General features: G+C 42.3%; 1 protein-coding gene across 1 annotated transcript; it reads right to left on the reverse strand.

The window, feature by feature from the left end:
* Nucleotides 1–6,899: 6,899 nt before the first annotated feature.
* Nucleotides 6,900–11,925, reverse strand: LOC307077592 (odorant receptor 131-2-like; the record flags this gene model as incomplete). The annotated part of the gene is given in 6 exon segments (XM_079739020.1): nt 6,900–7,856; nt 7,858–7,939; nt 9,610–9,746; nt 10,602–10,671; nt 10,791–10,852; nt 11,860–11,925. Coding segments are annotated over 6 exon segments (1,374 nt in total).
* Between the last annotated feature and the right edge of the window lie 4,288 nt (nt 11,926–16,213).

Here is a 16,213-nt window from a genome sequence, read left to right on the forward strand (position 1 = left end):
ATCCAAGCCACAGATCTGGAAACTGTTCAAACGCCTTGATCATATTGGTTTCATTATCTGTGGTTATGGAGCCCAGATCTGTCTTGTTTATCTCCCACTCCTCCAACATATTTTCCAAAAACTCTAATATTTTGAGCGCAATGATCTTCTGGGAAAAAAATGGGTTTCTAAGCAGTGTGATTCCAGTTGCCAGTCTGGGGTGAGATAATGAATTGTTAAGTTGATGTATGGTAGACCACCCCGTCTTTCACTGGTCCAGAGGTCAGTAGTTGCAGCAAAGAATTCACCCTGAGCCAAACTTTTCTTTACATCAGATTTGACTGTGTTGTACAACTTTGGTATTTCAGTCTTCGAAAAATAATTGCGTCAAGGCACTTTGTAAAGTGGCACGGCAACCATTGTTGGGCCTGAATGTGTTCATTGAACGATAGTTCATGAACTCCTTCATATTTTGGGCCAACGTGAACTGAACATACTGTATTACTGCCTGATGAACTTTACTGTGAACTAGGGATGGGCATTCGATTAAGTTGTCTTAGTCGATCGTCGGGAGAATTAACGATCAATTAGTCGATTAATCGTTAATATTTTACATTAAAATTTAGTTTCGACCAAGTATAACAACACCGGGACTTTTAACTATACATGTATCACTCCGCTGTTTATGTTCTGCTAGCTAGTGTGTGTGTTGCTTGGCAACAGTTCAGTCACAGTCGCGGATCCATTTGTGTTGGCGGTGCCAAATAAATCATTAAATAAACAAACAAATGTTAACTAATTAATGGTGCTTGTAGAACTGTTGTATAAAAGCAATATCACACTCAAGGTCGTGCTGTTGTGGTGAATATCAGCACGGCTGTGATTATCTTCGGCACAATCACAGCCGTGCTGATACAACGCACTCCCTCTCGTGTGATATTACATTAGTATTTATATGCTATATTCAAAATGCAATGAAAATAAAAAAACAGCGTGTTTTATTTTTATTATTAGATGAACAACTCAGTTAAACCAGATCCGTTCAATAGTTTTGCGCTACTCTGCTCTAAGCAACGGAGCCTGCAGCTCGAAGCTGGTGCTCGTGAACATAACTAAAAATAAACACAACCCTAGTTTTTTCCCAAAATAATAACAATAATAATATAAAAAAAACAATCATGTTATAACTTAACCAAAAATATATTATACCTAATTCGGACAGGCTTTACCAAATGTAACGCAAAATATAAAAAAAAAAGGCAGAGAAAGAAGGCCGAGAACAATGAATTAGGCTTAGTAACAAAGCTTCTGAAAATAGAACCAGTAACTCACACAACTTCAGCACCAGTCTATGGATTTTCGAGTCGATGCTAGGCTGAGACTGAGAGCACGATGCACCGCCACTAACCAGGGTCGGATGCGCGTTTTTCAAGTGGTACATCATTTGAGTCGTGGCCGTGTTGTACTTAAACACAGCTTTGCAGTGTTGGCAGTGAACTTTAAATCATAATGGTCCCAAACCAGACTTCGCCGTGGCCTCGGCCGCTTCATGAATACTTTTGAAACACACAGACTCGCAGGTGACCGAGCAGGCCTGTGGCGTTTTTGTTTTTTTCAAATATTGCCCCCGTGTGGTTAAATGTTTAATTGCACACTGCATTAGTTTAATCTATGAAAAATTTACGTAATCAACGAAATTCTTAACGATCAATTAGTCGATCGTCGATTAATCATGCCCATCCCTACTGTGAACTCGTTCATTCTGGTGTCTGTGAACGGCACGCCCACTCGGTTTAACTTCGTTCAGTAGGGGGATTATTTGTTTATCAACACGCAGATGATCGCGCAGAATGATCGCAAAAAGAAAATTTGTTTGACCGGTTGCCATGGTTATCTCCGTGTGGTTAATTTGCAGTTGCGGTGTTGTCAGCTTACTGTTACATTAAACTGTAATCAGAAAAAGTGGTTATATGCTATATACCCTAGAGTATCTGTGGTATAAAGGCTGGGACGAATTTCGAATAATAAATATGTACAATCCATAACGTTAGCTCTCTGGCTCGATCAGCGGACTAGAATACCTCCTAGAATCATTGCTTGTTGGCCGGAAACGGAAAGGGGGGCTGTTTACGTTTGGTTGTTGTCTTTTCGCTTGGTTTTCCGTCTCAACAGTAGGGCTAGAACCGGGCAAAAAGACTACAACCAAACGTGAACACCCCCCCTTTCCATTTCCGGCCAACGAGCAATGAGTCTTCCAACAGAAATCAATGGGATTTACAAAATGGATGCAATTTTGGATGCAGGCGCATAAGCAGACTGTGCTTGCTCAAGTGTCTGTGTCACTGATAAACCAGTATCAGTACTTCGTTGCCTCACTGTCTGTCCTCTCTGTAAAAAAAAAAAGAATAAATATGTCATTATTGTTGTTAATTATTATTATCATTAGGCTACCATTCATATCAATATATATACGATTTTGCCTATAGTTGTTTTTATTGATAAATCAAAAGAAAACGATTGGCTAGAAATTCATTATTTTACCGGGCAAATCATGTTTCATGTTTTAAAAGACATGTGGTTCAGACCGTCACTGTGACTTAGTAAATTTAAGATATCCAACTTCGCTAGAATTGAACCATTTACTGAACTTGGACAAATATAAATTATGCAATCTTATAGAAATCAAGAAATGCATGCAATAAAATACTGTAATCTACTACTGTTTCATAAACGTGGGCACCCATCTAGCTCTTAGGCTAAGGTTAAAAAAAAAGTGTCCTGATTAGTGCCACACTCCACCACTGAGCGAAAATATGGATTTTAGGTAGAGTGCTTCTGGTACCATGTAATTCATTTCATTAAACGTTTATGGCATTGCTGATTAAAAGCATGCCTTTTCTTTCCTTAATAGTCTTAATCATTGTTATAGGTAAACAACTAGCGCCATTTAGCTAATCCAGCTGCTAGCTCGTATTTGGCTGATTCCAATGTCCATTTAATGATATATGGTAATATACACGTTGTCACTGTCAACTAAAATTGTTAAAACAAACAAAGTTCATGGCATTTTTTTCATGCCTTCATCTAGCCGTCAATAATGCCTTGTTTTCACCCTTTTACTGTCTCATCATGAATGAAAGTTAAGCTGTTTAGCTTAGAATATTAGCTGTTAGCAAGCAGCTAGATGCCTTCTTAATACATAGCCTACGCTGGCGGTGGGCGGTGCACTTAGTCTTCTGTTAAAATTATTGACAAGTTAATAAGTTAGACAGAAGGATCATTGCATTCTCTCTAAACTGAAGTCCCACCAAACCATGCATTTCAGCTAAAACGTCAATGTTAACTTACCTTGCATTGGCTATACAGTTGTGGGTGATGGTCACGGAGATGAGTCATAAGATTCAACGAATTGCTGCCTTCAGCAGAAACTTCTTTCTTGCATGTTCTGCAGACAGGATAACTGTCTTCAATCAACTGTCCGTCGGCATTCTTATAATACCCAAAATATGTCCAAACCTCAGACTTAGTCCTCTTAGAAGGCTGATGGATGTCTTGAGGGCTGTCGTCTCCTCCTTCCGCCATGATCCCAACTTCAAGAAACTTGAAAAAATGATGTTGTAGGCTACACAGTGCGCCTGCGCGGCAATTTCAGGAGACTCGGATGAAGCACGTGGAAGGATTTAAGGACACGGTTTCCACACCGCGGGCGCGGTTATCCAGCGCGATAATAATTTTATTTGAAATGAAAACAGTAATTGTAATTGATTACATTTTTATCGGGGTATACCGTTACACCGGTAACTGTTACATCCCTAATCTACTCATACCAGGTACCACACATCCATTGATTCAACCAGCAGTTATACATACTTATTCATTAATACACACTATAAGATGTTATAAACCCTTGTGCCAAAATCCAAGGAAAACACATATTCAGGAGCCCCTGCCCAAACTAACCTTGCAAGCACCCCGGCCACTAAGCTACCAACCAATGGTGAAAAACACAAGACAAATGGCCCATCTAAACAGCAGTATGCTGTAGGGGTGTAACGGTACACTGAAGTCACGGTTCGGTTAAGACCTTGGTTCTGACATCATGGTTCGGTACGAGTTCGGTACAATGAAGGGAAAAGAATAAACAAAAATGCAGAAGGCAATTATTTTATTGTGTATGTCTCAGGTTGTACCACCTAGTGTCATAGTCTCTCTCCCGAGCTAGCTGCAACAGCCTGAACTGTGTAATCTAAGATGTAAACAGTAAACAATAAGTACCCCACATCATCTCCAGACTCCATCCGTAACTTGTAAACAAAATGAGACAATCAGTTATAAAACTGAAAATGCAGTCTTATTTATGAAAGTGCAAAGTATACAGAATTACAGCCACTACGAGCCAGTCCCACAATGAGCTTTCCACATACGTGCCATTTTTTAGAGGCGGGTCAAGCCGGAGGCTGGGGTGTGGCCCTGAGCAGCTTGCGGCCACGGTACCATGCGCTCGTGTTTACAGTGGATGTATCGCAATGGCGAGGCGCACACAGCTTTTGGCCATGTTCTGTAGCTATTCTAGAACACTCCGGGTGCTCCAGCGAGAGTCCTGGAGCTCTATATCTAAATAATATAATATTATACATGGATATCTATATCATGTAATATATATTATCACGGCCAAAAGCTGACGATGTTATGAATCTCAAACAGCTGCGTTGGGTTCTCCAACGTCTCTGGTTCTTCCGCTTCCACAACAATCTGAAGTAGACTGAACCGCGACATGGAGGAGAAAGGGATTGTTGACCGCGATTGTCTCCTGCTGGAGCCCCGCTGCCCGCTTCCGAGGCGGTGGTGCCTCGAAAGCGGGCAGCGGGCTCCGGTGCTCCGGTGGGAGACAATTGCGGGCAACAATCCCTTTCTTCATGTCGCGGTTCATGCACTTCAGGGAGTCAAAGCCAAAGATACCCCCAAAGATACCCTTTACCCCAATTCCTTCTCAACCATGACTGAGATAACCCCCACTTCGAGTCTCATTGTGGAAATACCAGAGACGTCAGAGAACCCGACGTGTTATGCACCATAACACGCCCGGCTACCTACGCGCCAATCAGGGCTGCAGTTTAGTTGTCCCTGAAGAACTCGCGTATCTAACCTCACAGTGTGTGCATTGATGGCTGGTTTAACCTGTGCACAATGAGGGCTCTATTCGCTAAAGGTGTGGAGCCTCTCCCAGCCCCTGAGTCCAATCAGTCTGGTTCAGGCCAGGTGAGGCTGCTTAAACCAACTATCATCCATCAACACACACTCCCACATACCCCAACACCACATTGAGGCCGGGAACCATCCCCAGCCGAAGCACATATGATGTCCGGCTGGTCCCAGGGGCTGCTATCCGCAGACTTATGCCAAGTCCAAGGTTTCAGATCCAGGGTGTATCCATTAGCAATGACACCAGGCCTACAATTTGATTACCACCAGCCTTCGTGGCAGGGAAGCAGCAAATAAACTGGCCAACAACCGCCAACGTTGCATTGGCCTTTATTAGGAACTGGCTTGCTAGGTTTGGTGTACTACAGGTCATGTGATCATTGTAGTATGGGAAAAGTTTACTACTGCACAACTCTGGCTGGGTGATCAAGTTTCTTAGATACAAACGGGTGCCCATTTGTTTTAACCCCATCGAGTTCCTATCATACATCTTTCAGCTCATAAAGGAATGACAATCCACACCTGTAGGATGCATGCAGACTACCTAGTTCAGCTTCAAAATTAGTTAAATGAATCACTCTTCCTAATATTATCACAATTTATTGAAGATAATTAAGGATATTCATCACAATATGACTAAACAAATTCAAACATGAATATGAAAATATAACATTAAAAAAAACATGCATTTACATTAAAAGAGATAACACAAAATAACTGTATATCTATTTTTATCAAAGATGAGCTTAAAACATTTTAAATAAATTGATATAACCTAACAGGTAACATTAAACCACCAACTATACTGTAGCTATTGTTTAAGAAGCATAAACCAGTTTTTATTTTTCATTTCCAATCACACTAAATTACTTTAAACCATTGACATGCTGCAATGCTTTGGGATAGCACTAGGTAGTACTTGCATAACTTTTTACCATATATAACTTTAGTGAATGTCATTAGTTATTTTCTTAATTTATGTTTACCAAGAGTCAAAGGGGCACTTTAGCTGGTGAGGGCAAAGGGGTTACCTTTGATCTGACCTGAATCCAAAACAAGTGCCGCTAGTTAAAAATCAGTTATCTGTAGAGAAAAATAGACCTTTTACAAATAAAGATCAATCTTTTCATGTATCTAGACAAGGTTTTAATTTATTTTTGTAGATTTCATGGTTTATTATTTAATGTTACTTGTTTAAAAGGATCTCCATTAGCTGTCACCAAAGTGGGACGAGCTAGTCTTCCTGGGGTCGACACAATAAGACACAAAACATATCAATACACAAGATACAAATCGTGAATCAGTTAACAATGATAATCCCAAAACAGTAAATCATTATAAACATCATCAGAAATTATTCAGAAAAAGTTATTACATTCATTGGTATTACAGTCATTATTGCATTCATACAGTGTATGTCCAGTGATCCCTACTCACAAATTTAAATAGTGCATTCTCAAATGGTACCTGAAAGTTACTTTGCTATTAATTGTACGTATTTTCGGTGGGCAATTATTCCAATGATTGATGGCACGATAAATAACTGTTCTCTTTAAAGCATTTGATTTTGGACTTGGTAACATGATCTGGCCATCATCAGCTGGCGTGATGAAATAAGAATGAACCTGACTACGTCTATCAAATTGGTTACATAAGAAAACGGGTTGAGAAGTGAAGACAAAGTGATTGTGATTACATGGTTGTTTTGACATCAGCAGTTATGTGGGGGCCAAGCATTTGATATCACCACAGAGCCTTTTCAAGAGGAGGGGCCTGATGGATTTGTCTCTGAGCCCATAGATAAGAGCACTGAGACACCTGGGAAATAGATTCAAACACACAAAAAAACTGTTGTAGAGACGAATCAAAGTGGTTCTGTCCACTATTCTAGCAAGGCTTAGGAGAATACTAGAGTAGATGGTAGCGATGAGAATCACAACCAACTGAATCATATGAAGTATAACTGTTTTTCCAGCCTTGCTGGCAGATGCTTTGTTTGTCGAGGCTGACCTGGCTACCAACATTACACCAACATAGGAAAGAATAGTTACAAGTCCCCCAAATGCAAACACAAAAGCGCAAAATGCTTTATCAACTACACTGGACATCGGTGCCAGGAACATTGCCTCTTTCGAGCAGAAGTCCTTCATTTCCGCTTTTGGATCAAAATTACTTTTCCAACCAACAAGTATTAACCCTCGCATTAGAACATTGCCACCAGAGATGGTCCACACAACAGCGATGGCTGCTCCTGTGTTTCTGACGGTGGCAAGGTCTGTATGTCTCATAGGAAAACACACAGCCACATATCTCTCAATGGACATCACTATCAGAGAAAGAGGAGAGACGATGTCTTCTAAAACACTGATGCTTGTAAGCAAACCACAAACATACACTTTCAGCCTCAACCTGAAAGCAGCAAGTAAGTAGAGCAACAAACTTGTCACAAGGTAGGCAGTATCTGCGAAGATAAGGTTAAACAACAGAATGTGACGGGACGTCTCACAAAAAACTGGCTTGCTACTCAAGATGTACAACAGAACACAGTTTATGTAGAGAAAAGTACAGCATATCCCAACAGATAAAGTGCAGAACACAATCATCTGCTCTGTAGATTGATACTCCACACTACCACTAACATTGACCCTCAAATGTCCTGCACTCTGCATCACAGCTGAAAACCGGAAGGTCATTAAGGACAATGTTACAAAGGACAAATAAGACGACCAAGTGGTCCCCATACAATTCTATAGCCACTCTATGTTCAGTATGTAAAAGGAAGAAAAAAATCCCTTCCACATACATACATACAATTGTTCTGAGTACAGAGTGGATAGTATCGTGGTGAATATTCTAAGAAACCCAGGGATGGTCTGACCGTTTGCCTGCCAAGTCTTCCAATATAGCAGGTCTCTTTTCTATTGATCGGCAGGTGATGATCATTTGACATCATCCCCAGTGTAGCCATGGTGACAATGCCTACACTGGGGATGATGTCATGTGAACATGTGACTCCTTCACGAGCCACTCACATGTTTGAAAAAAAACTGAGATGTTAAAGCAAGGGTAGAACATTTATTTTTAGAAGCATTTTTGTAATGCTTGTTAAAAGTATCTTTACATTATGACAGCACTCAATAAATCAAATGCACTGATGAAGTTGCCTGTGGCAGTCGCAGGCCTGTCACAAACCCTTGTCAAATGTTTTGATGAGAGGGATCTCAGTATAAACAGATGGGATTTCTGATTGGATAAAATGGAGAGTGGTAGTTATTTATTTTTAAATCTAATATAATTTTTACTAGGGCTATGTTTTTAAAATAATGTTTTTTAAATACATGGCAGATATGACACAATGTTATTGTTTGCAAATATAGTTTTATTTTACATATTGAAAGGAGATAATAATGTTGTAAAATTCCTGCATCAAAGTAAGGACAAGGAAACTAGAGATGGATGATTCCACAGTTTTTGGAGTCATTTCCCCATCACACTTAAAATGAAACATTAAAAAGTATTTTGTTGTGCAGGTCAACTGTTTGTTTTGCACATGCATTAGAAAAGTTAAAAATTAATGTTTTTGGCAATGATTGTGTCAGAAATGCAGAATGCAGGTGGCTTTCTTTGTTGACGTCAAAGTGTATTTTAGTCGTTTCCTCTCATTCCTTCCATTTTAACAAGCATAAACCATTTATATTCCAGTTAAAACTTTAACACTTTGTAATCACATTTTCATTTCCAATCAATCTTTTTCTCTCACAAATTACTTTTAAACCATTGACATTCCGCAATGCTTTGGGATGTCACTAGGTATTTGCAACTAACTAACTAACTAATCACTTCATACCATCTATAACTTTAGCAAATGGCATTAGTTATTTTCTTAATTTATGTTTACCAAGAGTCATAGGGGCACTTTAGCTGGTGAGGGCAAAGGGGTCACATGTGATTTGACCTGAAACCAAAAACAGTGCCACTAGTTAAAAATCTGTCATCTCTAGAGCCAAATAGACCTTTTTCAAATAAAGATAAATCTTTTCATGTATCTAGACAAGAGTTTTATTTATTTTTGTAGATTTCATGGTTTATTATTTAATGTTTATTGTTTAAAAGGATCCCAATTAGCTGTCACCAAAGTGGGACGAGCTAGTCTTCCTGGGGTCCTTACAGAAAGACAAAAAACATAACAATTCACAAGACACAAATCGTAATTCAGTTAACAATGATAAACGAAAAGCAGTAAATCATTATAAACATCATCAGAAATTATTCAGAAAAAGTTATACATTCATGGGTATTACAATCATTATTGCATTCATACAGTGTATGTCCAGTGATCCCTACTCAAAATATTTAAATAGTGCATTCTCAAATGGTGCACTGGTTACAGAAAAAGCGCTAAATAAATACTCCTGCAGCACCTCCCACAGTTCCTCCCGGGGGACCCGGTCATATGCCTTCTCCAGATCCACAAAACACATGTAGACCGGATAGGCATACTCCCAGGCCCCCTTCAGGATCCTTGCGAGAGTGAAGAGCTGGTCCGTAGTTCCATTCCGGGGCCACTGCAGAGATGTATAACTACATCTCTGATGTATAACTCAGTGACTTCCACCAGGGAAATTGACGTAGAACCACCCTCAACCTCGAGCTCTGCCTCCATCATAGAGGGCTAGGGCTAGTCGGAATCAGGAGTTCCTCAAAGTGTTCGACTACCTCCTCAGTTGAGGTCAACAGAGTCCCATCCTTATTGTACACAGATTTGATGGTTCTCTGTTTCCCCCTCCTGAGGTGCCGGATGGTCTTCCAGAAATACTTTGATGCCGACCCAATGTCCTTCTCCATGGCCTCTCTGAACTTCTCCCACACCCACTGCTTAGCTTCCGACACGGCAGCACCTGCAGCCCTTCGAGCCTGTCGGTACCCTGCCTCAGGATAACATATCCCGGAAGGCCTCCTTCTTCAGTCGAACGGCTTCCCTGACCACCGGGGTCCACCACTGTGTCTGAGGGTTACCGCCCCTTGAGGAACCTAAGACCCTGAGGCCATAGTTCACCGCCCCAGCTTCAGCAATGGAGGCTTTGAACAATAGGATGGGGGCCTCCTCCAGACATTCCCAATTCAGAGTCTGTCCAGAATCTTCCCCACATTCCCTGATCCAACTTACCACCAGATGGTTGTCGGTTTACAGTTCCCCTCCCTCTCTTCACCTGAATGTCCAAAACATGCGGCCTCAGATCAGATGACACGATCACGGAATCGATCATTGATCTTCGGCCTAGGGTACTCTGGTACGAGGTACACTTATGAGCACCCTTATGCTTGAACATGGTGTTTGTTATAGACAATCCATGACTAGCACAGAAGTCCAATAACAAACGACCATTCAGGGTTAAATCAGGGAGGCCGTTCCTCCTCACCACGTCTCTCCAGGTGTCTCCATCGTTGCCCACGTGGGCAATGAAGCCTCCCAGCAGAACTACGGAGTCCCTACTGGAGCCCCATACAGGACTCCATTCAGGGTCTCCAAGAAAGCAGAGTACTCTGAACTGCTGTTTCGATGCATACCGCAAACAACAGTCAGAGTTTCCCCCCCCCCCCCCACCAACCTTAGGCGTAGGGAGGCAACCCTCTCGTCCACCGGGGTAAACTCCAACACCGCGGCTCTCAGCTGGGGATTTATGAGTATCCCCACACCCGCCCGACACCTCAAACCCCTGGCAACTCCGGAGAAGAATAGAGTCCAACCTAGGGCTGTACGGTATGGACTCAAATTCATATCACGGTGTGATTTGAGGCATCGACGGCAACGGTATTATATCACGGTATATTCATTTTATCTTCTTATTTCTATATAAATGCATCTGAAGGGGTAAAATACTGGTTAGGCAGCTATTAGTGTATTTTTTATTACTAGGACATTTCACATGGTACAGATGTATTTTAAGAACATTTATTGTGCAAAACTGCAATACAAAAAATGCAAAATCTCTTTTTCATGAATTACAATGAAATCACACTGCACAAAGTTAATATAAAAAACTGAATTCAAGTGCAGAAGGACTGGAGGTTTCTAACTCGAACAAAATGAAACTACCAAGATGGTAAATTTGTTGAAACAAAGTACGCGACTCTACTTCAGTAACAGTATTGTAAGAATTGTCATCAGTGCACATGTGTCGTGTATGGTCACTTGGCCTCATTGCGTGTACCCTTAAAACAATAAAATCTAGCAGCATAGTATTAAATTAATGGTCCCATGACATGCCACCAGGTGTCAGTGTGATTAGCCTAACAAGCCGTTTTGAAAAAATGCCCCTTATGACATCACAAGTGGGCATGTCCACCTAGATGTTTGACGTGATACACATATTTATTATGTCGCTGCCCCCCTCTGGCGCATGTTGTACAGTGCGTTGCTTCCGCAGGCTGACACCGCAGCATGGCATTGTGTGATTACGTCATTGCTTATTTAGCGCTCGTCACAAGAAATAAGGAAACCGGTTACACGATATCGTCAAAATCCATACCGTAGCGCAAATCACACTGGTGTACTTTCTATGCCGTTCATACCGTACACTCCTAGTCCAACCCCTATCCAGGAGTACAGTACCAGAGCTAAGACTGCGTCGAGGTAAGCCTCACCAGATCTTATTGGTAGTGCTCCACCTCCCTCACATGCTCCGGTTCCTTTTCCCACAGGGAGGTGACGTTCCACGTCCCCAAAGTCAGCTTCTGCCGCATGTGTCTGGTCCGTCGAGACCCCTGACCCCGACCCCAGCTAGTCTTCCTGCAGGTGGCGGGCCCACAGGACGAAGTAGGGTGGGGGGGTGCCACGTTGCTTGTTCTGGCTGTGCCCGGCTGGGCTCCGTGGCAAACCCGGCCACCAGGCGCTCGCCGACGAGCCCTCCGTCTGGGCCTGGCTCCAGACGGAGGCCCTAGGCTTCCTCCGGGCAGGGTCTCTCCTCCTCTTTTTTTAATATTCCTTGGGGTCTTGCTGAACCATTATTAGTCTGGCCCCTCGCCTGAGACAACTCTGTCATGGGAGACCCAGGAGTACAAGGCTCCAGACAACACAGTCCTCAGGTTCACAGGGACACGCAAACCTCTCCACCCCGATAAGGTGACGGTTCTGTAGTGACATTCGTAGGAACATGTATGTAAGGAGGCAGGGGAAGGTTTAGGGAGACGGTAATGTTAACAAGCTTAGAATGAAGTACCCAAGGCTACACGAGTGTCTCTGTATGTTAAACCTGCACAGCATATTAACAAACCTGTTACATGGTGTCAGAAGTGCTAAACCCCGTCACAAGCAACGTCAGAGTTCCTGAAATATGTTTTTTGGAAAATATTTACGGACTTCTGTGCAGTGTAAATCCCATTCAGGGATAAGCTAGGCTAAGTTATCAGTTAGAAACTAGGGGAGCAGAGAGCCAGCATATCAGAGAGAGACAGCGTTGTGCGAGCCTGCAAAAGGAAAAATGGAGTCCCTGTTCTCAATAAACTCAATAACTTTGACTTCTCGGACTTCGGTAATTGGCTCAACTCGAATCGCCGGTTTGAACGGTTCTGGATCGCTGCAGGACTGAATGAAAAACCTGAAGAATATCAAGTTAATTCACTTGTTTACACCATGGGTGAGAAAGCGGATGACACTTTTTGCACACTGAGCTTAAGTAGAGCAGACCCAAAAGATGTACATCGTGGTAAGAAATGCTTTTGAAAAATAATTTGTTTGCAAACATAATGTTATATACGAACGGGCTTGATTTAACAAACAATGCCAAGAGCCAGGGGAATCTGCTGAATCTTTCATCTCTGCAGTTTATAAACTAGCAGAACACTGTCAATATGGCACACTATAGGAGAAAATGAAGAGTGTTGAAGGTGTTCAGGAGCTGTCAGCAGACGTCAGGAGCCAGTACCCTAACGTTTTTTACAGGCTTGGGACGCCTGCAAGGGTAGTACAAAATTAAGCTGAAGGAGGGAACCAAGCCCTGTCACTGCCACGTCGGGTACCACTACCTTGGGTTGGCAAAGTTTAAGAGGAACTCCAAAGAATGGAAAAAATGGGAGTGATTGCATGGGGAAGGTTTCAGGAGCACCAGTGTTTACAGAATTCGATGCCACTGCAGGATTCTGGCAGGTTCCCCTGCACCCAGACTCAGTTCCACTAACCACATTTATTACACCTTTTTGGAAGGTACTGGTTCCAAAGATTGCCATTTGGGATCTCATCAGCACCGGAGCACTTCCAAAGGCGGCTGACACAGGTGCTGGCAGGACTTGAAGGGACTGTCTGTCATGAAGATGACATTCTCGTCTTTGGGACGTCTCGTGAACAACACGACCACAGGCTGCACCAAGTGTTGGGTTAACTCCAGAAGGAGGGGTTGACACTCAACAACGACAAATGCTGGTTTGCTGTGGATCGGTTCACAATCCTGCGTCACATTGCCAGCGCACTGAGCATGGAAGCAGACCCAAGTCAAATCAAGGCAATCACAGAAATGCCCATACCTAAAGATGTTGCTGATGTCAGGAGATTTTTGGCCATGGTTAACTATGTGGGAAAGTTTTCGCCGCGTATCGCTGAGCTCACACAGCGGATAAGAGACCTGCTCAATGACTGGGCCTGGGGGGAGCATGCAGCAGAGGGCTTTGAGGAGCTGCGTCGAGAATTGAGCTCACCCGCTTTCCTAGCACAGTACTGCCCGAACAGAGACACAAAAGTTGCAGCAGATGCTCGGAGGGGTCTTTTCTCAAGCAACCATCAGGGAAATGGCTTCCAGTTGCCTTCATCTTACGCAGCATGAGAGAAGCGGAGCTTAGATATGCCCAGATTGAAGCACTGGCGCTAATCTGTATGTGACTCAAAAACATGGTGCAGACCGAATGGCCTAACAGAAAGGCTCTCCCACCAGAACTCCAGCAGTACTGGCAGTTTCGTCAGGATCTGCTGGTAGCAGAGGGTCTACTAATAAAGGGCGAAAGACTTTTCATCCCTGTTACTATGCAAGAGGAGATGCTCAACAAGATTCATGATGGTCACCAAGGAATGACAAAATGTATTGCCAGAGCACAGCAGTCTGTATGGTGGCCGGGTCTGACCAAACGCATAAAACAGAAAGTGGAAAACTGTGTGATATGTGCAAAGGAAGTTCAGAACGCACCAGAACCACTGCTGATGACGCCATTACCTGCTAGACCATGGCAGCACGTTGCAGCAGATATTTTTCAGTGGAAGAGCGCAATGTACCTTGTGGTAATTGAATACTTCTATTGCTACATTGATGTAGCTAGCTTGGGCTGTGGTAACATTACCACAGCCCATGTAAAGGAGAAGTTGGAGTCCATATTCGTACGCCATGGAGTCCCGGTGACTGTCGTCACCGACAACGGCCCCCAATTCTCTGCAACTGAGTTTGCAGACTTCGCCAGAGAATACAACTTCAGCTACGTGACCAGCAGTCCCCGCTATCCGCAGAGCAACGGGGAAGCTGGGAGCTGTGCGGACGGTGAAATCTCTCCTGGCTAAGGGAGAGGATCCACACAAGGCACTCATGGCTTACAGGGCTACTCAATTGTCACATGGATTTTCCCCAGCACAGCTATTGATGGGTCAGCATATCAGAACACCTTTAGCCGGGAGAAACTACAGCCTAAGCGGCCTGACCGCCAGGCTTTCACAATGAAGGATCAAGACATGAAGGAGAAACAAACTTCCTGGTTCAATAAAAGACAAAAGAAAGACAAGAGCTCAGACCAGGACAAAGAGTCTGGGTGAAAAACACAAGCCTGGAACTGTCAGAGGCCAAGCTCCAACACCAATAACCTACAACGTTGACCTACCCACGGGGAGTCTACGAAGAAACAGATTCCACATCGGGAATCTGTTTCTTCGTAGAGACGCCTGAGACACCTACCGTGACCAGATCCGGGCGGGTCATAAGACCTCAGCTAGGATGGACTTGTAATCACCAGCCTTAAACAGTTAGGGAGCCTGGTAATACAGGGCAGAATAATCCCTGCACAGCTCCAAGGTATCAGGAGCTGACAGAATGATAATAATAATTATATGAAGATAAATGTTATACTGGAGAGTATATTTACGGTTAATTAATAATATTCAAAGTTAACAAAATAAATTCTGGTACTTCAATAAAAGGGGGAGATGAAGTGACTTACGTAGGAACCTGTATGTAAGGAGGCGGGGGAAGGTTTAGGGAGACACAGACGGTAATGTAAACAAGCTTGGAATAAAGTACCCGAGGCTACACCGGCTACACAAGTGTCTCTGTATGTTAAACCTGCACATTATATTAACAATCCTGTTACAGGTTCCAGGGGAGGTTAAAATTACATTTTAAAAGTATATAAAAATATATACCTTTTTTACGTGACATTTGTTATTTCTGAAATAGAATATGGCCATTCTATCTTGTGTTAAAGTGATAGTGACCCCCCTGTTTCAGCTAAAATTTTTGCATTATGAATATTAACTAATATTTTTATCGGTATGTTTTGATTTTATGAGCAATTGTTACTGTTCGGGGGGTTATAGATTTGGTCAAACTAACCCTTAATGGGAGGTTGTATTGTCATACTACAAAGGATACTTACTCATACCAGGTACCACACATCCATTGATTCAACGAGCAGTTATACATAGATACTTATGACCTATTAGCCTACAATTTACTTTGGTTTCAGTTCATGAGGGAATGACAATCCTAACTTAAGAACGCAAAGACTACCTAGTGCAGCTTTAAAGTGTGTTCAATTAATAACTCTGCTCTGATATATTACAATTTATTGAAGATAATTACAAATTTAAATAACAATATAACTATAAACCAATAAAGAAATAGAGCAATAAACAAAAACAGATATTTACATTGAAAGAGATACACACAATCATTTTGTATGGCTGTATTCACATTAAAGTAGAGCTAAAAACATAATAAAATGATTTATATTACCTAACAGATAACATTAAACCACCAACTATATTATAGCTATAGTTTAATAG

Source organism: Pollachius pollachius, assembly GCF_949987615.1.
Source record: "Pollachius pollachius genome assembly, chromosome: 6".
In the NCBI taxonomy this organism is placed as follows: domain Eukaryota; kingdom Metazoa; phylum Chordata; class Actinopteri; order Gadiformes; family Gadidae; genus Pollachius; species Pollachius pollachius.